Consider the following 25,998-nt stretch of genomic DNA (forward strand, 5'->3'; position numbering starts at 1 on the left):
CCTCTTTCTTGATGAAAGCGTCCTTTATCTCGTTGAACCTTTATTTTTTCTTCATTTTAATTTCCGTTGCACGTTTATAGGATTTCTTTGACCTTCTTTGTTTTGGCTGTTAATAATTCTGTGTATTATATAGATCTTTATATAATTGTAAAATGCCATGTAACTGATTGCTTTTTTACTGGAGAAATTTACTGAAAGAAAAAGAATGAAAAAAATGACAACTATTACTTAAGTCTCTACAAAAACTTAATCTTATTTGAAAAGAATGAGATTGAAATTGTAACCCGCAGTAAAATTTGGCTTTCAATATATCTTTTAATATATTTTTTCGTTTTTTGTGAGTTAAATTATTATACTGAACATTCACGCACATATACATATATTATCCATTGTTTTCATAGCTAGATATTTTTTATTTGTATAAATCATGCTTGACTGCTTGTAATAATCTGACTTTCTCTTTGGTTTGTTGTAGTCAAGAGTATCGTAATGAAAAATATACAGTCTAAAACCAGAAGATTATGCGAAGCTTTGGAAGATCATAAATCATATTCTGAAAACTTAGCCACCCTAAAAATGAACAAGGAGCAACTTATAAAAGCGTATTATACAGCTTCCTTACCTCATTTGATGAACATAAAGGTTGAGAGTTTATTTTTAAAACAAATTTCTATGTTTACTTAATTATCTAATTATGCATGTTACATTTTATATCTACATGTAATTATATTTATTAAAAAGATTTGGAAGCAAAGTATATTATACATGAATGTAACTTTTGTTTCACTCTGCACAGAATATCGTGAACAAATTCATTGCTGTACCCAACAATGTTTTGGCGGATGAGGATAAACTTCAAAGTATACAGTATACAAAAGCAGAATTTGTAAATATGCGTAAGAAACTGGAGGAATTCCAACAAAGAGCAAAACGAGTATGTATCATGATTATATGTTTATCTGAAAATAGTGTAACTGTTACTGTTGTCATTTATGTAACAAATATATGTAGATGTCAAAATATTTATATGCATTATATAACCCGAATTTTTTCTTTTTCTAGGCAACTGTATTGAATGCAGCATTGAAGGAGGAATTACAGCTCACAGAACAATGTTTGATACATGTGGATAATAACGACAGGCTGACTCAAATCATTGAAAATGGCGTTGCCGAAATCAAAATGGCGCACCCGAATATCAGGAACAAAATGGACAAATTGATCAAGGATTATAAACAAATTAGCTCGTGCTTCAACGATGGAGCTTTTATATCGCAAAAATCGCTCTACAATACGGTTGATGATTTGAAATGTATAGATTATGACATGGATACCTTATGATTATAAAGAAGGAAGAATTATTTTTATGACTTATCTTTGGATCCTATATTGCTGACGTTACTGTCTTTTTTCCTGGATATATATAAATATATAAATAAATGCATTCTGTGAATGTTATATCGTGTATATATTGTATACAATTTATAATCTGTTAAATTAGTAATATACATATATTTATATATCTTTAATATAAAAAAATGTTATGATTTATTTTTCCTGATATCTTCAAATGCATTATAATATAATATTCGACGCGATAATTCTCCTTCTATGTCCCTTTATCAATATATATATAATAAATTTTAGTAAGTTATTTTAACCGATGTAAATTGTGAGTATATTCAAAAAAGCTTACATTTCTTTAAACGCATTATTATGACAAAATACCATCGTGTTCTATGATTGATGTAATGTATTTAATCAGGCAAGAATATACATATTATTCTCAGTAATTGTGGTTGCTGTGTTTTCCCTCGCTAGGAAACACTCACTATATATGTTCTATATCTTTCCTTTCTCTTCACTTTTTGTTTAAACGTATATACAGAAGCAAGATAAGATTATAAGATTTTGCACATTAGTCTTTTCAACAATTCTGTATTCTATTAATATATTTTCCTATATAAAAAAATAATTGGCATTAATATTAACTACTAACGGTACGTTCGGAAACAGCACCCGAGCATCGTTCTATCTTTGTTCAACTTTTAGTAAATAACAAAGATATATAAATAAATGCATTCTGTGAATGTTATATCGTGTATATATTGTATACAATTTATAATCTGTTAAATTAGTAATATACATATATTTATATATCTTTAATATAAAAAAATGTTATGATTTATTTTTCCTGATATCTTCAAATGCATTATAATATAATATTCGACGCGATAATTCTCCTTCTATGTCCCTTTATCAATATATATATAATAAATTTTAGTAAGTTATTTTAACCGATGTAAATTGTGAGTATATTCAAAAAAGCTTACATTTCTTTAAACGCATTATTATGACAAAATACCATCGTGTTCTATGATTGATGTAATGTATTTAATCAGGCAAGAATATACATATTATTCTCAGTAATTGTGGTTGCTGTGTTTTCCCTCGCTAGGAAACACTCACTATATATGTTCTATATCTTTCCTTTCTCTTCACTTTTTGTTTAAACGTATATACAGAAGCAAGATAAGATTATAAGATTTTGCACATTAGTCTTTTCAACAATTCTGTATTCTATTAATATATTTTCCTATATAAAAAAATAATTGGCATTAATATTAACTACTAACGGTACGTTCGGAAACAGCACCCGAGCATCGTTCTATCTTTGTTCAACTTTTAGTAAATAACAAAGATAGAACGACGCTCGTGTGCACACGGGTGATGTTTCCGAACGCAGCCTAACAGTAGTAGTAAACTCGCTTGCTTTTCGCGATCTAATTTTGAAAACTTATCAGAAGTTAATTGGAATGAGATGTTTTGCATAAATTTCGATATAATGTTACAAACATATATATATATGTATAAGGGTATAAATTATACCATGCAATATTTTTATATGCACACATGTAGTTAAACGTAAAAATGAAAAAATTAAAGCGATATCAAAAGTATAAAAAAATAATTTAACGTATCTATTTTTTTAACATATCAATTTTTTTTTATTACGATAAATATTAAAGAGGTGGTGCACTTGAAAATGACTTCAATATCAAAGTTTTTTTCTTTAAAAGATTAGATAATTTTATTTAAATATTTTTATTATATATAAATAATATAAAATAATGTTTGGATGCCTAAGTATCTAAAAAAAATGTTGAACCTTAGAGTAGTGTCAAAACCTGTGAAACACTTTCCTATAAAATCGTGTTTTATCTTTTATCTTTTTTTGGAAAACACTAGTCCGATTATCATTTTTGTTATTATTTTTTAAATTTGTTCAGGAATAAATAAATTATGATTTGATCGCACAATTTCATAAAATTGTAATTTCATTATCAAAGATTATAAATAATAATTAAAGTCACCAAAAACATCGATTTTATTCACAAGCCATAATTGAAATTCAGAAAAAGCTTAACAACAAAATGCATTGCTCAAAACGTAGCCAAATATATAAGAAAGAAAGTAAAAAAAAAAATTATTTGGATATGTTAACCCGGTGTTGAGAAAAAAAATATGAAGTAGTTTTTTGCAATTGTATCCGTGCTCATTTAATAATGATCATATCAATATGCCTCGTCAAAATAAACACATAAAATGCAGCTAAAACATTCGATGAAACGAGAATTCGAAATGTCGAGCAGTTTAAGTTTCGAAGAAATTTTGAACGAGATACTGCGTCTCGAACATTACGGATTTAATTCCCAGAAACGTAGCGAAACCGCACACGGAAGCTCGCTTGTGTGCGTATCGCACCTTTTCCTGGAAAAGATCCGAGCCTCAAAAATCGTATCCAATCCTTTGCTTCCACTCCCATCCCCTCTTCGTCTTATTCGTCGTCCCCTTCTATCGACGGATCATCCCGGAGGCCAGTCCACTACGCGTCGTTTACGCGATTGTATATCGATGATGATTGACGACGCCAAGGATCTCTCCGGCGAATGCCAACGCACTGTGCGACTCCTGGAGCTGCTGCAACGCACGCACTACGAGCTTGTGCAGGTAGAGTGATTAGCAAGCCCGCCGATTTCCAAAGACACGTCCTTTTATCCATGTCATTGTTTTCAACAATGATCTTTCTTCGTTTATCCGTTCGCGAGTTTTTTTCGCGGTATATTCCGCGAGGGAGATTCTTTTCGGGATGAGTTATATTTATTTTTCGCTAAAACGATAAAAAATAGTCATAAATATCAATGATTTTATATATAAAAGAACAAAAATGAGGAAAAAAGATATAATATTGCAAAAAATATATAATAGCACCCATGTGTGCATCTCCTCCTCTGTAATTCATTTTAATACGATACATTGGGATATTTTAATATAATATTTGCATCCGCACACATTAATTTATATATCAAATATAATTAATTTTATCTGTATCTCTCCAATAAAGAGTTAATTAAAAGCACACAAATTAAGGAATATATTTATATATATAAATATCGCATTTGTATCAATTATAATATTTATAACATTTCATCTCTCTTTTAAAATTTTTTCCTCCTGCGGTTGCATGAAAGAGAAAAAAATATTAATTATGCTTGCATATGTATATAGGTGAATGGGCAGCGACGTCTGATGGCTCCGGAAGTGGCGGGTGGTGAACGACAGCGCGGCAAAGGCGCCGAGGTGTTCCTAGGACGATTGCCGCGCGACTGCTACGAGGACGAGCTGATGCCGGTGCTGGAACAGATCGGCCGTCTCCTGGAATTGCGGCTGATGCTGGATTTCTCCGGGTCGACGCGCGGTTACGCGTTCGCGATGTACGAGACTCCGCGAATCGCTCGCGAGGCGTGCGCGCATCTCGACGGCTATGAGATCCGTCCCGGTCACCGTATCGGCGTGGTCAAGTCCATGGACAACTGCCGGCTCTTCTTCGGCGGCGTGCCCAAAAACAAGACCAAGCCGGAGTTCATGGCGGAGCTGACCAAGATGCTGGACGACATCACGGATATCTACTTGTACCCGAGCGCCCACGATCGCAGCCTCAATCGCGGCTTCATCTTCGTCGAGTTCAAAGATCATCGAGCGGCCGCGATGGCACGCCGCAAGCTAATACCCGGTAAAGTGACGCTATGGGATCACGAGATCGCCGTGGACTGGGCGGATCCGGAGCCGGGCGAGCCGATCGACGAGGACATCATGGAAAGGGTGAATTTCGAATTTTCCTCCTTAAAGGAATTTATATTTGCAATTGCTATTTTATTTCTTCGCTTCGAAAAATCATTTTTATATTTGTCTTCTATCTTTGTTATAATGTTTTTTGATAATTTTTGATAATTAATTCTGCAAATTTTTCTCCCATTATTTGCAACTTGTATTTTATTAATTATACGAGCACGTGATATTTGAGTAATAATCAATAAAAATAAAAGGAAATAAAAATATATAATATATTTTATCGGATATTTATATATCTATTGAAATGGAGATTTAACAAAAATTGAAACACGTTATTCTATAATTATAAAAATATACATTGAATCAGAAAGAATCGAAAAATAAAACGGCTTCTGCACTTCATATTTGACGGTTTGATAATAACTTTTTTATTGAAGTGCTCCAATAATTTAAAATTGAACACATTTGCTTATTGTTAGTATAGATATCTTTTTTCATCTCTTTAGTACATAATATTATATAGTGCACTTACTAAATATTCGTATATTTGTCGTGCTTCTTGCGTTGATTAAACTAGTAAATTTTTAATTAAATATCTTCATTTGCATAATTATAAAAAAAATTCTCTGTTTCTCTTTAATCCGAAGAAATATATACTGCGAGAAAAAATGCTATAATAAAATAAACAAATTCTATAAAGAGCATATTCATGTAAAGAATATCTCGTCGCAGCAAAATCATATCATATCACTGTGTATGACATAGACAGGACATGTCGCACTAATTCAATATCGTACGCGATGATAAATAGGTAACGACTCTGTTCGTAAGAAACCTCACGCTCGATATATCGCAGCAAAATGTGAGAGGAATTTTTCACAGGCACACGAATGTGCCAATATTGAAACTGAAGAAGATCAATCACTTCGCTTTCATTCATTACGAGAATCGTCAAGCTGCGCAGATCGTAATGGACATAATGCAGAGTGAGTATGCGAATGATGTATGTATATAACCAGAGAGCCAAGATAAAATCAAATATAAAAGTAAGGAGAATATAAAGTAACTATAAGATTTCAGCGAGCATTCCAATAGATTCCAAAGCAAAGAGATAGCAAACGGCAGATAATTAGTTAACTGTACCAAATTAGTTAGTTGTATGTATGCGTCTAAAGATTAAAGTATGTATCATCAAATTAATATTAGATATAATCTCACTTTCGGTCAAATGAACATTGCTTCGAGAATTTTATTTTATTTCAATTGTAACGAATTTGCATTATTCTATTTTAGAACCGGATAGTATCGTCGAAAAGCAGGGCTGGGAGATTTCTTGGGCGAAGCCGATCGGAGCGAAGAATTTCGATAGGCAACAACACATTCGCGAAGCGATAACTAATTCGCAATCCATATCCAACCTTCAAACGACCGAAACATTGCGCCCGAAACAGGCCTGGAATAAGAAACGTTGCATCAAAACGGAAATAGCGTCCGAGGACGAGAGCGTATACTTGGCGCAGATGAAGGTTCTGCAAAACTTTGTCAAGGAAAGATTCGATGCGACATGCACCTTCGATTGCGTACCAACGCCAGATGCGTCTGGATATATTGGCACGGCAAGTGCCTTAATTAAAAAATTTTAACTTTTCTTATCTGTTTATTTATGTTCAATGATTTATTCTTCTTTCGTCGCAATATTTTAGGTAATTATTCGTAAAGATCAGATAATTTTGTTCGATTTTCAAGGAAAGCCAATGGCCTCGAAGCATAAAGCCCTAAGCGTTGCATGCGTTAAAACATATCAGTATTTTACAAGTACGCTCCCGAATTCTGGTACGTACAATATTTTGGCTTGTGTTAAATTAAAAGTTTTTGATTACTTCGTGCTCTATTGGCGCGTTGAATCAAAGGATTTTGACAAAATATTTCCACGCGAATTTAGCTGTGATCCAACAACGAAAAACACGCGTAACATTCATAAAATTTGAGCTTTTAGTAATAATCGAGAGACAAGTGGCGTTTATCGTAAAATCTCGTTTGCGATTTGTTTCCACCTCGGAAAATATTTTTGCAATACACAATATATTGTATTTTAATGCTATTTTGTGTATTTTTACAGCGTTGCAACAATTCGAACAGCATTGCATCCAATCAGAAATAGGCGTTAATCCTGTGGTTAGTATGCCGATTAGTTGGCATTTGGGAATAACTCAAAATTAGATTTATGATCCGTTGCTACTGCATTTTGTTCGTTTTATTCTTTTTCCCTTTTAATTAGTCATTGATTGTTTACGGATACAAAATTTACAGATGCACAACTGCATAAAAAGTATTACACACAATCGTTTCCTATCAGATATAAGTATAAGATAATAATCTTATTTTAATTTTATTATTTTACTAACGATATTAATTAATGGAATCATTTTCAATCTGAAAACTAAATTTAAGTTATAATTTTGAGAGACAACATATTTTTGAAGAAAAACGCTTAAGATATATTTAGTTCTGATTTATTAAAACCGATGAAATTGTTTGAATCAAATTTCACCATTTATACAACAAAAATAATTCACACATGATATATATGTATTTCGAGAATTATATAAAGTAATAGAATTTTTCTATTCGAAAATTGATTGTAAGTCACGATTCTGAAATAATATTTTTTCAAAAAAATGCCCAAGATATATTTAAATCTAGATTATTAAAGTTTATATTAATTGTAATAAAAGTTTGAAAGATAAAATTCTAATCTAAATATATATATATAATATAATAATTATATAATCTATATTATAATAAATAGCAAAAATATTCATGAGTATGACCATTTATACTAATGGACAGTTCAAAAAATTTATTTATATAATGCGATTGATATATATTTTGAAAGTATATTTATTAATGATTTAAATTGATTCAAAATAACAAAGTCAGATGTACAAATTTCGTGCAAGAGAATCTGTAACTTTTTTACTCGTTATTCTTATCCGATTGAAATCTTTATATTAAAAATAATACTATTTTATAATACTTAATTTTAAAGTTTTGAATATAAATTTGTTAAAAGTTTATTACACAGAACTTCGTTAGATATCTTTTTTAAAAGTGGCAATATAAAAAAGAGGAAAAATATTAATTTTAATGTATTTAAATAAAATATCGACTGTTCGGAATAATCTTTTTAGTTAGAACTTACATATAGCGTGTTATATTATCGAATTTGTAATTATAAGCGAATGTGTTGTGTTCGTTTTGAAAAATTTTCATATGTAATTTATATTACATATAGTTAATATAATAAAAACATATTTTTGTAAGATAATATAATCTTTTTCTTTTTTTTATACTTTCCTCTCTCACGGAAATTTTAAAGATGACCGAAGAAATGTTTTTCTTGTTCAGGTTTTATATTATAAATATTAAATATAGACGTATACGGTATAGTCATTCCTTTTTTTATTCCTCTATTTTAACTTATATGCAAGATATATCGAAAATCGGAAATATATTAATTAAAAGTTTTTCCACAATTATAGAGAAGGTGGTAATATAAATTGGCAAAAATTTCTCTCAAGATTTACTTTTATCTTAAAAGAGAAATTCCTGAGAAAATATAGACAGGATGCATTTACCGTTTCAACGGGAAGGGGTTCAACGCTCTTTCCATTGGCGGCAAAATCGTGGAGTAATCCTCAAGGATCCTTCGTACTGTTTCGTAATCGGTATTGCCAGTGGCGTTGGTCGACATTGGTCTCATGCAGCGTACTAATGTCCTTGCCTGCTCGTTGCATCCAACCTTGCTGCTTCTTTCCTGCGCGCTGAACGTCTCGTATGCGAAGATAAGCAGCTTTTCGACGACGCAGTCGAGCACTTTGTCACTGGGCAACTCGCCGCGGCCGCTCTCGACGCAATCCTTAATAACGACGTTCATCCAGTTCCAATCTTCCCATACGTCCGATGCGTCGACCTTCTGGTTCTCCAGTTGCCACGTCAAGCGAGCGCGATATCTAAAAGAATATGATACGTGTTACATTTACATGAACAGAAACCGTTTATATATTTCACTTAACATTTTTAATTTATTTAACTAAATATAGTTTAAAAGTATTTTTTTTATCGAAATAATTAAATTTTGCGAAATAATGAGTATTGCAAGCAAAAATTTTACAGTTTATATTTTATCTAAAATCAATAATACAAAGTAATATTAATAATGTAAAATTATATTGCTTTATATATACATTGATATTTCGCTTCAACAATAATAATAACTTACGGCCAGCTCAACGGATTCTTGCTGAATTTCACTCTCTTCAGATTACCCAGATAAGCGAACATATTGTAGTCGATATAACGAAGCTGGTTGTAGTCGAAGTAAAAGTTCTTCAAATTGGGAAGCATCTGAAAGATCATGTAATCGATTCCCTGGATAAAGTTGAACGACAAGTCCAGGGTCTGCAGGGAGTACATATTCACGAACCAATCTCCCGGCACCAATGTCAGTTTATTGCCCCAGAGCATTAGTTTTTCCAACTTTGTGAGGCCCACAAATGCTTGAGCGTCGCACGTTTGTATGCCCGATTCGTGCAAGTCTAAAGTCACAAGTTTCGCTCCGAATCTCGCGAAGCTGTGCCTTTGATAAGAAGAAATAAAATCGCGATTGCTCCAAAGATGCAAATTAATTAGTGTTAGCGCAAAGATACAAATAATACATCTTAATAAAAAATAAATATTTAAAATAAGCGATTTTTGTTTTTTTTTTAGTTTCGATATTCATGAATATTAAAAATTGAAAATGTAGAAATGTTGCGTTGTAATAGCGAAAAAAAAATCAGCCATAAATTTTGGTGGTGAGAAATATATATTAAAAGATATATAAAAATATTAAAAATATCCTGTGAAAGATATACGATAAAATAAAATGATATAAAAGTAAGGCTCTTACACGATTAAAATCAAGTAAAAAATAAAATGTTTTTTATCATATTTTTATAAACTATATATATATTATAAAAATCGATTTTTTTCTTCGATTTCTTTATTTCTTTTACTTACCCAGGTACATTGGGTATATTAGAATCGAATATGGTGATGATCGTCGTATTGGCCATCGCTTGATCCAAATAGTTTTGCAGCGTCGTTAACTGAGTGCATCGAAAACCGACATTATTTGTTTGCTTGTACGTAATTTTCACACACGGCGAGGCTTCCGCCGACAAACCCGCTTCAAAGAGCGTATGGAAAAGACAAATTAATAACAAACGCTTCATTGTTTGTCGCCTCGTCGTCAAACCAGCTCGCGACGAAATCGTTAAATTAACTGAGCGTCCTCGATAGAATGAGCCATGGACAGATATGTGGGTGGCATCATATCCTCATGGCTTCTTCCTTTGTCGATGATAAAGCAAATCAGCTTGTACAATTGAATAACCAGATATTTCTGGTTTATTTTTATTGGCATTAATTTTTTTTAAATTTGGGAATATTATATATTATTTCACACTATATACATATATATATATATATATATTTCACTTTTGCACGCCACTGTACATATATGTATATACACATATATTCTTCTCTTTTTTTTCTAAATAATTTAAATTTCAAGAAAGAAACACATTTGGAAAGGAAAGAATTAACTGAAAAATTAACCGAAAAAAAGCCTCTGCAGATTGATAGTAGAAACAACATTTATTGTCGTACATATATACACGAATGCCACAATTCTCGTTCAAGATAAATACAGCTGATTCCTAGAGAACGAATCTATTTCAGTCAGTTTCTAGAGACCAACAAATCCCCAACTTAGTCGGTTTTCAGTATGGACCCCTCTTTATATTTATTCTATCGATGTATATCTACGCTTATCGATTAACCGCGCGATAATTACACGAATAAATTAAAGAGAGAATAACTCTTCAAATTTTTCAATATAATGTCTATTATTAAAAAATATACGAAGTGGTGTTCTTTCGTCCAAACCGAACCACATGTATTACGTTAATATCACCTAAAGCGCGCGCGCCCGATGAAAATTTAATTTCAGCAAATACTATATTTTTTTAACTATATTCTGAATAATGATGGCAGTTATAAGTATGTGTTTTTAACAGCGTGATAATCTATTTTTTGTATATATATATATGTATATACACTGCCGGCCAAAAGTTTGGATACACTTGCCTATACACCTATAATTTGTATTTAATAGGATCCCCTTACTCCCCAGGAAACTTTTTTGTTATTAATCAATTAGTTTAGTCATAACTTATATTAAATATTTAAATCTTACCGATCTCTAATAAAAGAATTCACAGAAATATCACAAGAGTGGATATGATGCAAATATTTATTTCTGCGCTCACAAGAGTGATATGATATAAATATTTACTTCTGCGAAGATAAATTAGTAGAAAGAATGCCACGACTTCTAAAAATGGTCATCAAAACCAAAGGTGCATTTTTTGATGAAAAGAAAGTTTAACAGTTTTTTGTTAAAAGTGTGTTAGATTCAAGTTATTTTTGTTTTACATAAATTTCCTATAGTTATCGTATTAAAATAATTATTTACCTCTAATATAAATACGAATTACATCAATAAAAGTAAATTTTTTTATAATATCTAGCCTTTTAATGCTGTATCCAAACTTTTGGCCGGCAGTGTATATATATACGTAACTACATTTATTGTCATAAAAATGTTTTATTATTTACAATAAAACCAATGCTCTCAATGTATATCTCGCGTTTCTCTCACGTTCTCTCCTGTAATACATTCTGTAAATTTAACAAAAAGTGATTCCACTGTCAATTCAATGTAATTTTATCCTATATATCCTCTAGTGATCGTAATCATAATGAACAGTCGATTTCATTGTAACTTAATGATTTCGTTGTCGCAATAGATTTATTTTTTTATTTTAGTCGCAATTTAAAATTATCATAACGATCACAGCGAAGCCGATATGACATAATCGCGAATCGCGTGACGACCTAACGCTGTTATGAGCGTCCAGTTGCGTCGGTGCCGAATGCGCCGGTGCCAATGCCGGTGCTGGTGCCGGAAACACGGAATTTCTCGACTTGTTTGCGATATTCAACGAGAAGCTCGACGAGTTTCTCCTAGACATCGGCGTGGTATGGCCCACGTTCTTCGGGGTCAGGTCAGACTGGTACTTCTTCTTCTTCTCCGCCTGCTTCCGCCGGACGTGCTTCTCGATGACTTCGATACTGTGCGGGGATGTTATCGTTGGTTTGGGTATCTGCAGCTCTGCAATGTTCGATTTCGGAGAAACAGGAACAGTTATCGTTATAATTATCTGATAAATAAGAGATCGGACACGCGACGTGAACTATAAGGGCGACTTTATAAATAAAAAGATTGAAAATATGATGTACATTTTGGACATAAATCGATTCTTTCTATGAATTCTTCACATGTATCATATGTTCGATTCTGTAAAAATCATTAAATGAAAAAGTAAACGTATTTAATTACGGGAAAATTTCAGAAAATAACAAACTTATATACAGGATGAGTCTTTTTAATCTTAACAGGCAAATATCTCAAACCTGTAAGTTTTAGAAGGAAAATTTTTAGATAAAAGTTGTTTGGTTCTGAGGGGGAAAGGAGATAGGAATATTAGTTAGACCTTGGGTGGCATTGTTAAAATCATATCAAGGTCACATTAAATTTTTTAAATTGAAACCTCTATTTTTTATTGCACATTCTTATAGCCCTTGTTGAGACCTTTTCAAAACTCTATAATAAAGTATGTTTTCATTAAGTATTTTTTGAGTTATTTTATATCTTATTCTGACATATTTTGATATAAAAAGTAATCTTGATAAAACCTTAACAATGCCACCCAAGATCTAACTAATATTCCTATCTTCTTTCCCCCTCAGAAACAAACAACTTTTGTCTAAAAAGTTTCCTTCTAAAACTTACAGGTTTTGAGATATTTGCCTGTTAATATTAAAAAGACTCACCCTGTATATCTATGAATCTTTGTGTATGTGAGATATCAATTACTACTTACCTTGCAGTCTTATAGACGCTTCCGCTTTCCCAAAAGCATTTTCAGCGGAGCATGTATAAGTGCCGAAATCATATTGATCTAGTCGCTTGACAGTGAGATTTAGCAGATATGAATAATCGTTGGTGGTTATTTCTGATATGTTGTGTTTCTCGTCCTTCAATAATTTGGCTCCTAAAGTAGAGAGAAATGTTATCAAAAATAATTCTATTGGAAACATTTATCTGTACCTATTTTTAAAGAACTTACATAAACTATATATTACTGTCTCTTTTTATCTTTTGGATAATATTATTAATGACAAAATAATTATATTAAAACTGATATGTAGCTATTCTCGCAAAAAAATTACGAAACTAAACATTTTTATCCACACAATTTCTTTCTTAAATCGCATTATATAAATATTGATGATTCTTCAATCCCGGCGTGCGATATATATATAGTAAAAATTGATGTACATACTCTGACTCTTTTAGAAACGAATAGGTAAATTGCTCGTGTATAAAAAAAAAGCCGGTGTGTCTCTCACCATTATTTCTGTACCACGTATTCAGAGCCTTCGGCGAGGACTCCACGTAACACTGAAGAAGGACATCGCTGTCGACAGGCGCCGCCACTAACTGGTTTGCGACTTTAATCAGCGGTTTGACTTTAACGAGAAAGATGCAATTAGTCGTGCAACTCGGTCAAACGGCAGGAAGTTGCTGCCTTGTAATGCGCGTATGCACTTACAACGGACATTGACGTAATATCTCTTGCTGACCGACGGTGGCACTCCGTTTGACGCGATACACAGATAAGATCCCATCTCGTGCCGTTGAATGCTCCTCAAATGAAGCTGCTCGCCTTCGTATGTTAGCGCTGTTTTAACATTTTCGGTGTGATAAAAAAGATAAGAGGGCCGAATATTCAGATATCTTTTGCTTCCTCATAGAGAAAACTTTGTTTTCGTGACAAAATTCTTTTTCTAATTTTCTATGCCAATGTGTTTAGAATGTTCCAAAACGTCGAAAAATGATATTAAAAAAAAATGTCTATATGTATGTATGTATGTATGTATGTATGTATATATGTATCTACGGAATGTACATTGTACAACCCTTGAGATATCGGGCTAAATTAAAAAAAATGTCTATATGTATGTATGTATGTATGTATGTATGTATGTATATATGTATCTACGGAATGTACATTGTACAACCCTTGAGATATCGGGCTAAATTTTTTAAAATGAATAGAATATCATTAAAGGATGGTTGGTATTGAATTTGGTGAGGATCGGTGAAAAGGTTCATTTTTATAAAATTTTGAATTTTTTGAGAAAAGTCTGTAGACGCTCTAACTATCGCAAATTTAGAGATATCGGGTTAAATTTTTTTACATGAATAGAGTATTATTAAAGGATGGTTGGTATTGAATTTTGTGAGAATCGGTGAAAAGATTCATTATTTATAAAATTTTGACTTTTTTGTGAAATGTCTGTACACGCTGTGACTTTCGCAAATTTTGAGATATTTTTCTCTATGAGAAAGCCAAAATTGAAAAACCCGCTTGCTTTAGAGCTTAAATTTTGTGAGCGAAATAAAATGATGAGGAAGCAATGTGCAAGTTTCTAATTTGCATAATTTTTATCTTGTTTTTAGATGTTCTCAATTTTCGACATAATAGTCTTGTTTAAAAAATGTGAACAATTAATTCTCAGATTTTGCCTCTTTCGCGCAGAGAATGTATATGTACGCAGCGTCTTATCTGCATGGTTTTTTTTTAATCAACTCAAGAAAATTGTAATAAATAGTAAATAATAATTAATTATTTTCTCTCTTGTGATATTTTCCCATAAGAACTTTTATGTCAGATTTAAATAATAAATTCGCCTTTAGAAAATTGTATACAACAGTTGTGCGAATCCCTATATTGTGTGTGGATCGTTGTATTTCTTCGCACATGTGTGTAAAAAAAAGGCTTATACAATTTTTTAAAATATTCGTGAAAAAATATACAGCGTCAGGCATCTAAAACAGGCCATTTGAATAATTCGGCTGTTTTCTTCTTCTCTCGACGGCATCTCCTCCACACACTTCTACTTACAAAAAACTATTAACATCAGATTATGTCCCCCCTTGAAACCAAGCAAAATTGGTCTGATGCATTTTCGCTCGGATGCAAAAGCAGCCGAGTTATTCAGGTGGCCTGTTTTAGATGCCTCATCCTGTATAATTTAAAATCGCCTTGTTTTCGTGTAAAGACATTAAAAACTTTCGCAACAATGTTAAATCACGTAAAAGTGTCTGTGTATGTCTGTATGGAAAAGACGGCGGAACCACTGACGGGATGGAGATACCGCGGCAGTAACGATCTCGCGACGCAGTGTACACATTGAATATTGCAATCGGGTACACGGAGTCGATACGGGCTTGGGCGGCGAAGAGGAAATATATGTAAAGTCAACATCCATCACTCACAGTCAGGAAGGCTAATCGGATGACTGCTTTTCCGCGGCGAATCCAACAGGATCGGTCCCGCGTCGTATACGGGAACTTTTTTAAAAGTGATCCCCGCGTTTGTGAAATATTTCATCCTCAAAATCGAGTACGCGCGTGCCACATACGGATCAATTAAAAATAAATCATTTCAACGGAGATTCCATTTACGACCAATCGCGTTCCTTTTTAGAGTCAGCTTCATAATCAGTCATATCGGCGGAAATTTCATTTATTTTTTAGGGAGTGACGCATTTCACGTTAAAACGGCGCATCACGGAGTGGAATATATGATGGAATTTTAATTCACCATTTTAAGACCGCCACCAGGCGGTTATCTCTCTTTTATGCAACAATATAAGCATTATCTGGTAATTAACACTTAATCAAATTGGAACTCTATTATCATTCGCAAATCCTATCTCTCAGCCCGATAATAATCGCGTTAAAAAAAAGCGTGTTTCCTTTCAGCGTTAATTATTTCACATTTCACATACACATATACCGTAAAACACATCATGATCTTTTTAAATCTTTATGTTAATTGGAATAGAAAAATGTTCTTATATATTATACTTGATATAATCTCTTCTTTCCCCTCTTACTTAATATTTTATACTCTTTATTTTATGCTTCGTTGAGTTTTTCCACGCGTATTCGCCAGTATGTTCAAAGGCTATATAATAACGTACTTCGTCTAATTCCTTGATGCTCGTTCCTCAGGGTAATGTTCCGACCGTCCTCCCGCCGCCAGAACACTATAGGTTTAGGGTCGCCGGTCGTTCGACATCGCAGTTGCAGATCGCCGTTCTCCTTGGCGGTCAGGGAATCCGCCGAGTCCAGATCCATGATATCGGGCGGTATCACTACGTTCATGTAACCGGTCTGCTCGCAAGATTCGTATTCATTACTGAACGAAAAAGTATCGATTTTGCAGGACAAAAAAACAAATTCTTTAAATAAAAAAAAAAAATTAAAAAATAACTCCGTTCCACCTGTGCGTTACGTAATAAAATTGCTTATTTCGTCCGTAATGGAATGGATCATATCGTTATAAATTTTGAAGCAATATTTTAAAAATTCCGTACGCAATTTTAAAAAAATGTGACTAATATCTTGACTATTAATTATTCCGTATGTTAATTATTTAATATTTGACACGATAAATATATATTTGCCATCAATTTATTATAGTTGGGCAAATTGCAATGTTCTATAAATATTTTGTAGAAACCATTCTTTATAAACGGTTTCCCGTACTCGCATCCGAATATAAAAATATCCTCATATCGCTAGCAATACTTGAAAAATATATATTTAATTTAGCTCGTAATGTGTGTGTGTGTGTGTGTGTGTGTGTGTGTGTGTGTGTGTGTGTGTGTGTGTGTGTGTGTGTGTGTGTGTGTGTGTGTGTGTGTGTGTGTGTGTGTGTGTGTGTGTGTGTGTGTGTGTGTGTGTGTGTGTGTGTGTGTGTGTGTGTGTGTGTGTGTGTGTGTGTGTGTGTGTGTGTGTGTGTGTGTGTGTGTGTGTGTCGAATCCGACTTTATCCAGGCGACCTGTGCGTTACGTAATAAAATTGCTTATTTCGTCCGTAATGGAGTGGATCATATCGTTATAAATTTTGAAGCAATATTTTTAAAATTCCGTACGCAATTTTTAAAAAAATGTGACTAATATCTTGACTATTAATTATTCCGTATGTTAATTATTTAATATTTGACACGATAAATATATATTTGCCATCAATTTATTATAGTTGGGCAAATTGCAATGTTCTATAAATATTTTGTAGAAACCATTCTTTATAAACGGTTTCCCGTACTCGCATCCGAATATAAAAATATCCTCATATCGCTAGCAATACTTGAAAAATATATATTTAATTTAGCTCGTAATGTGTGTGTGTGTGTGTGTGTGTGTGTGTGTGTGTGTGTGTCAAATAATATTTCCCTTTGATATTTACGCATCGAACTGAGTAAATATACATACATGCGTAACAGATTAATAAAAAAATCGATAAAATAATTTTTCATAAAATTCGTGTTGTGCCGACGATGATTATATACAATTCGAGATGAGAATTTCACACATAATTACTATGTAAATATATAAATATTAAATAACTGATTTGATTACAGAGTAAATTCCAAGACGTGTTTTATATATGTACTTATATCAAATAGTTATTTTTCCAGCTTTATATAATCCATAACTCTTTTCCACGCAACACCATAGTAATACATTCATGTGTGAAAGCAACAAAAGGATGCCATAAAGATAAATAACGCGCGGAAACGTGTGTGTAGGAGAGATTTTTGCTCTTTCTCGCGCAGATAGGTGCATTTTACGGAAGAGAGCGCGAGCGCGGGGAAAAGATCAGGCCACTTTGCGTACGAGAAGAGCGGGGACCCTTCATTAGTACCGGATGCGGTACTTAAAAAGCATCGCGATGCTCGCGAAAGGCGCTTATCGGTATTCATACCGGTCGGTGGCGCGACGTTGGGGCTTTGCGCTCTCAAATTCCGCTCGAGTTTACATCGTCACCCTTCCTAGGCTCCTCCTCCCCCTCGCGCTAGGTCGACAGCTCGATCTGTCATATTTCAGACGACGGTGGTGAAGCCATGGAGCGAATGAAAGGGCCTTTAAACCGCGAACAAAAGCTCTCACGTTGCCGAGTTTCGATCGGCAAGAGAATTTAAGATGCGCATAAATGCGCGTGAAAGGATATCGCGATCTACCTGTTGGAAATATCATACATACACGCTTTTGTCGCGTCTGGATCTCCTTTCCTCGGAGAGATGATCCTTCGTGGACCAAGAGTAATTGGCAGGTGTCCTTATAGACATTCGATATGGGATCCTGACTCGCGCGATTACAGATCTATAATAGTATTACACATCTCGAGGTATTGCATTTGATGTTAGATGGCTATATTAATTTAGTAGTATATCGATGTACGTATATATATAAATATATATATGTATGTATGTGTGTATATGTTGCGGGATTTCGCGCATTTCTCTCTCAATTAGATCTGCATTTGCGCGTATCTCCCAAAAGAGATTCGTTATCTATTTTTAATTCTATATTTAAAAAAGAAAGAAAATATATATTTCTCGATTAATTTGAAACGAATTTTACTGACGTAACTCCATTCGCATCTAATTGCAAGCCTTGAATTCCCATGGAGAGACATCGGAAGCTTTAGATACAGCTGCACTAGTTCACTACATAGAACTGTAAAGGGTTAAATTTCTGAGATTAGATGTTACGGGATATATACGAGACACGGTTACGTGTAACGCGACGACAGACGGCTGCCAAATTAAACATATACAGATGTACGGCAAGTACATACGCGCATTTTTGTTTACGCGGCAAATTTTGTTTTATTTATAAGCGATCAAATCGCGTAAACATATCTTCCCGATGTGCAAGATAAAATATCCATGTATCGCATAAAAATAAAATCACGCTAGAAGAATGTATATTGATTAAACAAAATAGAGAGTATGCAAAATATAATATTTTGCGTATACGTGAGGCTTCTCTCTGCGCCAACAATATATCTAAACGAGATGGGAAATGAAACAAGATAAATGGTAAACGAGTTATCAGAATCATTTATCGAAAATTTAAACGAAATTGATATTAAAGCTTCCGAAATTCTGCGCGGAAATACAGACAAATACAATCGTAAATGTCGTATAAAATATATATATATATATATAATTACATGCCGCAAATTCACCTTTTCGTTCTCCATTTTTAATGATTTCTCTTATGCACAAATGGACTTATCTGAACAATGTCTGACGCTAAATTGACATAAGACAATGTCATCTATTCGGTGTAAGCAACAATTACCACACGAAAACAATAGAACTCCGCCATGCAGTAACTTAATGCCATCTATGAAAATCGGGCACGAACTTATGCAATCATCCAATACATCATACTTAAATCATATAGTTTCTTGTACGAATAATTCACTGTTAATTATAATATTTCAAATATTATGTTATCACTTATCAAAAAAGGAGAATCATTTTTCTTATTCTTATATTATGTATGATGTAATGTTTTATAGAGTCACGAACTTGAATTCGACATTGATAATTTATCTTTTTCCGCGATTTTCGTCTCGCGTGTGACAGTTGTCAGGTCTGGATTTTTACATATAAATTAAACAAGCTACAATTTAAAGAATCTCATATACATAATAATTCATTGTTAATCATAATATTTCAAGTGTTATGTTATCACTTATCAAAGAAAGAGAAACATTTTTCTTATTCTTTTTATTATGTGCGATGTAATATTTTATAGAGTCGCGAATTTGAATTCGACATTAATAATTGCGTACACAAGAAAAATATATTTTTTGTATTGATTTTCCACCTAATCGTCATCTTGCTGAAATGCGTAAGGTGCATATAAACGATGTCGCAAAGTCAGCGCGATGGCGCATTTGCGCGGGCAGCATGAGGAGGAGCTCGGTGGCAAAAATCAGGGTTATTCACCAACTATATATTAGCGGATCTGATTTATGTTCTTTCTTTCATCGTTTCTTTTCTTTCCGAAGAGAAAGAGAGAGAGAGAGAGGTAAACTTTCTTCGAGACACAGCCGCGAGCGACAAGACGGGCACATCTCTCCTCTTCCTCTCCTTTTTCTAACCCTCGCAAGCACAGCGTTAGAAACGCGATAGAAATGATTGTCGCTATCCGAGCGTGCAATCAAACTTAGACTTCTTCTTGAAAGTGAATTACTCGCCGAGTCTGATACCAGAAGGGATTCCTTGGACCCTGGTATATACAACACTTCCTTCACACGCGAACGCACACGTAAGTGACTGTAGATACACAGAGATCGTTTCCGTATTAAATCATGATCAATATAGAATCGGTAGAATCGTGTCGAAAAACATGCAAACTGCTGACTCGCGACTAAATTAGATAACATCCGATAAAACAAAGATATAAATGTTGAAAAACACGCGAAATTGTAAGGATCATTTATCATAATGATAACTTCTTCATTTAATTTCTACGTGATTTTCTTTCGATAAAAATTCGAAGGGGTAGTTCTCGAGTAATCAACGATTGAAAATAAAGAGCTCTCTTCGCAAACTAAGCTTTGCGAAAGAGCAAATAGACAAGAAATCTGGAATCTATAACTAATTTCAAATGGACTTTATTTTACTAGAATATTAATCTGAGAGATTTAATTGCGAAGAGATATTTAAAGTTAAAAATTGGAAGTTAGTGACGAATGATGATGTTAAGAAAAAATAGAATTCAGATTCACCGAAGATTTATTATTATTTGAATCAATTTTATTCTCGTTTCTATTTAATTTCATATTGCTTAAATTTGAGGAGATTCACGCGTATACGGCAAAATTTTCATCGAATATCAAAGTCAACGTTCAATTTTTATGTATTTATAGTCATTGCAATGTAAGCATATTGCGGATGGAAGAAACTGTACAGCGAGACCGATCGGAATAGCTGGTTTAGTCGATATATGTGAGCGATGTCTCGACGATACGATTCTCTTGTCTTCTTGTCTTTGGAAAATACATTGAATATTCGATGGTTCCGCTTGATTTGCATTGTTTCGCTATTCAGATCCAAGGAAAACATCTTGACGTTTGTAACGTCGCTCGCGGCTTCTCTCTTAGGAGTTGAACTTGTGACATTTTTAGAACTTATCTCTATATATGCGAATCGACCTTTCATATCGTAACGCTAATACTAAGAACAATATAAGAGAGCTAGTATAATATGACAACGTCCAATAAAAATGATGGATAAAATAGTCTCCGTGTGAATTAAACTAAAAACTTTACATTTTTTAAATTGTCAACTATAATATAAATTTTGTTTAAGAATCTCGAAAAATGTAATTAATTTGTAAAAGAGCTTAATGATTTTAATAAAATAATAATTTTAATTAAAATATGTTAAATAATGTTTTGACCCGATTGGTTTATCTCTCTCTCTCTCTCTCTCTAGTTTTGTCTCTCTCGTTGTTTTATTATTAAAAAATATTTCTTATGCTATCGCACATTGCTATATTTTCTTGCCGCACAATTGACGTTCGCTTATTTAAAGTACTTGGCAGCGTGTCGCTGCGGAATCGACTTAACGGAAATATTAATTCTCGCGTTTAATACTTGATAATAAAATAATACGATTCGACGTGCTATTAGTTCAAATTTCCCATGATATAATTCATCCGGTATATTTTGCTAAAATACTTAATATTTAAGCCACATTACTATTTCGAGCGATGGCCCTAATCGAGTAGCCAATTACACGCGCGCGAACTGCACGAGTACATTTACCTTGTAAGACTGAAGATGATTAACGACGCAGGTGAAGAAGACGTCGCGACCTTGAACAACCGTGTGATTTTCCAAACGTGCCAGAAATTCGGGCAGGACCTCGGATTTGGGCGGCGTTTGACCTGAATTATGCAATTAACGATTATATGTGCTAACGATTATAGCTAACGATCCATAAAGTTAATCCTTAATTAGAACCCTCAGCCACCAACTTGCCGCCGATACGAATATGATGTATGAACGGCGCATTAGAGGAAATTTGGGGAATGGGTGCCGAATGCCCGTCATCTTTTTGTGCCGCGTGCGCGCGCGCAAAATTTAATCTAGATCGCTGCGTTATTTATGTACGTAACGAGCGACAGGTCAACCACATCTCACCACATCTCACCGCGCGATAATCATAATTCTTTCTGTGCAAGCATATTTGATATATCGCTAGTGTCCGCCATGGTACACGAGATAATTCAAAAAATTTTAATTTTTAATAAAAATTAGTTTTGAAAACATGCAACAATTTTATTTGCTTCTAATACAATAGATACAAATTAGTTTATATTGTATATTCCTCTCTTAATTCGTTATTGCATATAAACATACTTGTATATAGAACGAGGCGCGTAAAGCGCGTTTTAATTAAATATGAATCAATGTGTTAGGTAAGAAATATTGTTAATTGTTAAATTTTTAAAAATATTGATAAAAAAAAGTTTCGAAAAAGTTTCATTAGGCAAAATTGAAGCGTTTTGGAAAATTTTCGCATGTTTCGAGTACATTAATTTTTTTCTTTATATAAAAATGCCAAGGAATTTTTGAGATCAACAATTTTTTTTTTAATAGAATTATATATTTTTTAAATATGCACATAGAATTGCAGTCCACACTTAACAATGTCTGCGACCAGAATCATTCAATGTTAATCAAAATTACATTCAGAAAACAAGGAGTTATTCTATTGATTTCGAAATCTTGCTTCCTGGCGGTTTCATAAAAAAATAGATACATTTAAAAAATATGTACGTATAATATGTATGCCTTAAAAGAATTTTGTCCAATAAAAATTTCCCATATATTATCAATATCATAGAAAATATTCACTCGTCACGCTTTATGCGTCTGTATTTTATATATATATATCTAATTGTCATAAGTTCGATCATTTCTTTGCATTCGATGCATTCTCTTTTGCGTTTCGTGTTCCTCCAATTTTATTATTATATTCGAAGTTTCCTAAAGTGATTATTCGTATATTATATTTTACCCAACACGTAAAAGTGAGTATGTTGTAAAATAAGTCGTTTATCGACTGCGTCGAACCCTTAAGGATCTTCTGATCGCCGATGTTACATCGAATGATATTCATTCCTCGCGTGGTAAGATATGACATTACGTTTCACGCAGAAATCGCGCATTGATCATCCTCGCGATAACAGGATAGAATCTAATGGGCAAAAAAGGAAATGTATTCTTCCTATATCCTTCCCGGTTAACTTCTCGAAGCGAGCACGCGAATATGAAGGAAAGGGGAGAAAGTTTCGCGAGAAACGGGATGTTTATTAATCACGCGGAACACGGCCGAGGGAAAGTTCGCTGACTTGTGGAGTAATCATCATCTATCATGATCTATCGCGTGGAAAAGCTACCGCGAAGATCGGATAGCATTTTTGTTAGTCCGTACATGCGAGTCGTCGAGTGCTCGACGATCCATGCATCGCGATTCATGTCTCTTCTATGTATTGAGAAATCAACTTGACATGATTATGGAATGAAAAGAAGACTTTATTGAAAAGATTCAATAATAAGGAGATCCCTAAAATTTACGTAAATTGTATTTACATATTTCTCCCGTGTCCTTTTATAAAAATCCAATATTTCCTAAATAACTTTTATTGTAAAAGAGAACAACAGTCTTTAATTTTCTCACATTCAATTCGATTGATTAATTCATTTTTAGCACACATTTTAGATTTTTCTTCCAGCTGGGTATTAAATATTATTTCCCGTAAAAAAAAAAATTTCATAATTTTGCATATCTAATTACGCGATAAATCAATATCAGTAATAAATAAATAAATTTAACAGGGGACGCGGAACATTTCTCTCGAAGCTGAAGGAAAGTCGGCGGCTTGTACCACTTTGCAATTCCTGCTTCCTTTTAAACAAGGATCCCTTTTAAGCTTTCGCGGAAACGCGAGGCTACCGATAGCGGCGATGTCTCCGGAAAAGATTCCATTTGATTCTTTCCGAAACTGGAGCAAAGAAAGGCGGCGCGAAAGTAACAGGCACGATACTGTCGTGGCGATCGGGGGCGGGGGAAAAAGGAGGAATTCTGTGATTCTCCGTGCGGATTAAAAACTCGTAACTTTTGCTTCTCCTCTCCCGTAACTCCCGACCGATCCTCTTTTTTCTTCCTATTTTTTAAAGGATCTACATCGCGAAGATACTTACCTCCTTGAAAGCGATATATTCAAGTCTTACCGAGACTGACGTGGAGAAAAGCGGCGATAAAGACGCACAGTGCGACGTTCTGCGATGCCATGCCATAGGGTAAGCCATACGCCATACGTACTGCAATGAGAATCGTGAAATACGTTGAAATAAAAAAAGCATCTTTTTTCCGAAACAATACATATTAGAAGTTCTAGCTTGTTAACTAATAAATGAAACAAAATTATTAAATATTATATATCTATATTATTTCTTGAGTGATAAAATTATTAGCGTTCTAAATTTGTGAATACATGTATTCTTTGCAGCAATTTTTTTGTTTATAATTCTTATATACAGAGTGTCCCCAATTTAAATGTCAAAACTTTAGGCGCGTGTAGGGGACCGATAAACTAAGACAAAAAGTCCTTTAGAGATTTGCTCGTTTTTGCTTCGTTTTGAAGAAAATCGCAAAAAATGAAACAAATAATTTTTACCAAAAAACTTAAAACAACACTAAAATAATTAGATTTATCAAGAAGTATTATAAAATAAAAATTGTAGAACATGGAATTAAGAAAAGAGAGTGAGTTAAAATCCTCCTGAGGTAAAATTAGAGGATTGTAGATAAATACGCGACAACGCGAAATTTTGTTTCTAATCTAATTTGTTGTATATATGTATATATATACACGATATATATACGATACGAAAAGTGTCTTCATTTTTTACTCTACATGTTTTAGGAATACTATATATATAAAATTATACACATGTATACATAAATCTCCTGAGGTAAAATTAGAGGATTGTAGATAAATACGCGACAACGCGAAATTTTATTTCTAATCTAATAGGCTCTTCTGCATTCCATCTCGGAACTCTTGTGGGTCTTTTGTAAATTTGTAAAACTCATATATTGTAAATTTCGATAACAGTTTCCGAATTAAGAAACTCACGATAGCTCCTTTCGTTATAAATTTGGGTATTATCTTTTTTTTATCTATTATTTATTATTTTCTCTCTTTAATCATTCACGTTTTATTCTTTTCTATACTTATAAATCATCGTCCATGTAAGAGAGATGTAAAAGAGATTGTACGACTGTGTGAAAAAGGCCACGTTCATACAATGATCTCGAAATGGTCTGAAAAATTAATTGTTTTAATGAGAGGAGTGTATGCGCAGCGACATCGACATTTTAGTTTGTATTGATCTTATTTGGATTTACATTGATAATTTATTTATCATGGTTAGACTTTTCTCCTATATATAAACTTTAGCTTTCAAAATTTTTTAAACTTCAAATTTGTATAAAGAATCATATAATTAAAATTTTTATCATAATATATAAAATCTCACAAGCGGAAGATAAATCCAATATAGAGAAGACTACCGCGATGAGGTGGCGAGGGGCGAGAGAAAAGGGAGATTGGGGTGTCGGAATCGAGAAATTCGCGACGTCGTCGACGCGTGCTTCGGAACACGAGGCTGGAAGAGAGGAAAAGAGGAGGAAGGGGAGATTCAGCTCCGAATCGCGTGAATATTAACTCGACAGTTG

At 33.4% G+C, this 25,998-nt stretch overlaps 5 protein-coding genes across 5 annotated transcripts in view; 2 read left to right on the top strand and 3 right to left on the bottom strand.

The window, feature by feature from the left end:
- Nucleotides 1-1,792, top strand: part of LOC115242046 (protein MIS12 homolog) — a 2,331-nt gene extending 539 nt beyond the window's left edge. Inside the window, exons 2-4 of the mRNA XM_029818060.1 lie at nt 476-642; nt 797-934; nt 1,063-1,792. Coding sequence (XP_029673920.1) covers nt 476-642; nt 797-934; nt 1,063-1,341 — 584 coding nt within the window. The 3' untranslated portion in view covers nt 1,342-1,792. The remainder of the gene's footprint in view (nt 1-475; nt 643-796; nt 935-1,062) is intronic.
- A 1,355-nt stretch (nt 1,793-3,147) lies between these two features.
- Nucleotides 3,148-7,875, top strand: LOC115242045 (probable RNA-binding protein 46). The gene is made up of 6 exons (XM_029818059.1): nt 3,148-4,011; nt 4,570-5,163; nt 5,945-6,119; nt 6,427-6,749; nt 6,837-6,966; nt 7,253-7,875. The coding sequence occupies exons 1-6, from the start codon at nt 3,607-3,609 to the stop codon at nt 7,351-7,353; spliced, it is 1,728 nt and encodes a 575-aa protein (XP_029673919.1). The 5' UTR covers nt 3,148-3,606; the 3' UTR covers nt 7,354-7,875.
- Nucleotides 7,876-8,580: 705 nt separating this feature from the next.
- On the bottom strand, nt 8,581-10,473 carry LOC115242044 (leucine-rich repeat transmembrane neuronal protein 2-like). The gene is made up of 3 exons (XM_029818058.1): nt 10,195-10,473; nt 9,416-9,772; nt 8,581-9,146 (listed from the first exon to the last, which is right to left on the bottom strand). Exons 1-3 carry the CDS (start codon nt 10,407-10,409, stop codon nt 8,768-8,770), a joined length of 951 nt encoding a protein of 316 aa, XP_029673918.1. The 5' UTR covers nt 10,410-10,473; the 3' UTR covers nt 8,581-8,767.
- A 371-nt stretch (nt 10,474-10,844) lies between these two features.
- On the bottom strand, nt 10,845-16,565 carry LOC115242043 (lachesin). The gene is made up of 5 exons (XM_029818057.1): nt 16,357-16,565; nt 13,917-14,045; nt 13,714-13,833; nt 13,185-13,355; nt 10,845-12,412 (listed from the first exon to the last, which is right to left on the bottom strand). Exons 1-5 carry the CDS (start codon nt 16,538-16,540, stop codon nt 12,063-12,065), a joined length of 954 nt encoding a protein of 317 aa, XP_029673917.1. The 5' UTR covers nt 16,541-16,565; the 3' UTR covers nt 10,845-12,062.
- A 634-nt stretch (nt 16,566-17,199) lies between these two features.
- The window catches only part of LOC115242051, a gene marked incomplete at its 3' end in the record, with an annotated part of 31,049 nt that continues 22,250 nt past the window's right edge, over nt 17,200-25,998 (bottom strand). Inside the window, exons 2-4 of the mRNA XM_029818063.1 lie at nt 24,489-24,578; nt 22,014-22,135; nt 17,200-17,220 (exon numbers count right to left, since the gene is read on the bottom strand). Coding sequence (XP_029673923.1) covers nt 17,200-17,220; nt 22,014-22,135; nt 24,489-24,573 — 228 coding nt within the window. The remainder of the gene's footprint in view (nt 17,221-22,013; nt 22,136-24,488; nt 24,579-25,998) is intronic.

This window comes from Formica exsecta, unplaced genomic scaffold (assembly GCF_003651465.1).
Source record: "Formica exsecta isolate Colony F162 unplaced genomic scaffold, ASM365146v1 scaffold558, whole genome shotgun sequence".
Taxonomy (NCBI): domain Eukaryota; kingdom Metazoa; phylum Arthropoda; class Insecta; order Hymenoptera; family Formicidae; genus Formica; species Formica exsecta.

Bases quoted from the DNA above. Each gene is read 5' to 3' on its own strand.
- LOC115242045 (XM_029818059.1), top strand. From the start codon at position 3,607: ATGCAGCTAAAACATTCGATGAAACGAGAATTCGAAATGTCGAGCAGT. The intron at 4,012-4,569 runs GTAGAGTGATTA...ATATGTATATAG, and splicing joins CGCACTACGAGCTTGTGCAG to GTGAATGGGCAGCGACGTCT. The intron at 6,120-6,426 runs GTGAGTATGCGA...ATTCTATTTTAG, and splicing joins CGTAATGGACATAATGCAGA to AACCGGATAGTATCGTCGAA.
- LOC115242044 (XM_029818058.1), bottom strand. From the start codon at position 10,409: ATGAAGCGTTTGTTATTAATTTGTCTTTTCCATACGCTCTTTGAAGCG. The intron at 9,773-10,194 runs GTAAGTAAAAGA...TTCTTATCAAAG, and splicing joins AATATACCCAATGTACCTGG to GCACAGCTTCGCGAGATTCG. The intron at 9,147-9,415 runs GTAAGTTATTAT...ATATTCTTTTAG, and splicing joins AAGAATCCGTTGAGCTGGCC to ATATCGCGCTCGCTTGACGT.
- LOC115242043 (XM_029818057.1), bottom strand. From the start codon at position 16,540: ATGAACGTAGTGATACCGCCCGATATCATGGATCTGGACTCGGCGGAT. The intron at 14,046-16,356 runs GTACGTTATTAT...ATGTTAAAACAG, and splicing joins GCATCAAGGAATTAGACGAA to CGCTAACATACGAAGGCGAG. The intron at 13,356-13,713 runs GTGAGAGACACA...TCTCTACTTTAG, and splicing joins TACGTGGTACAGAAATAATG to GAGCCAAATTATTGAAGGAC.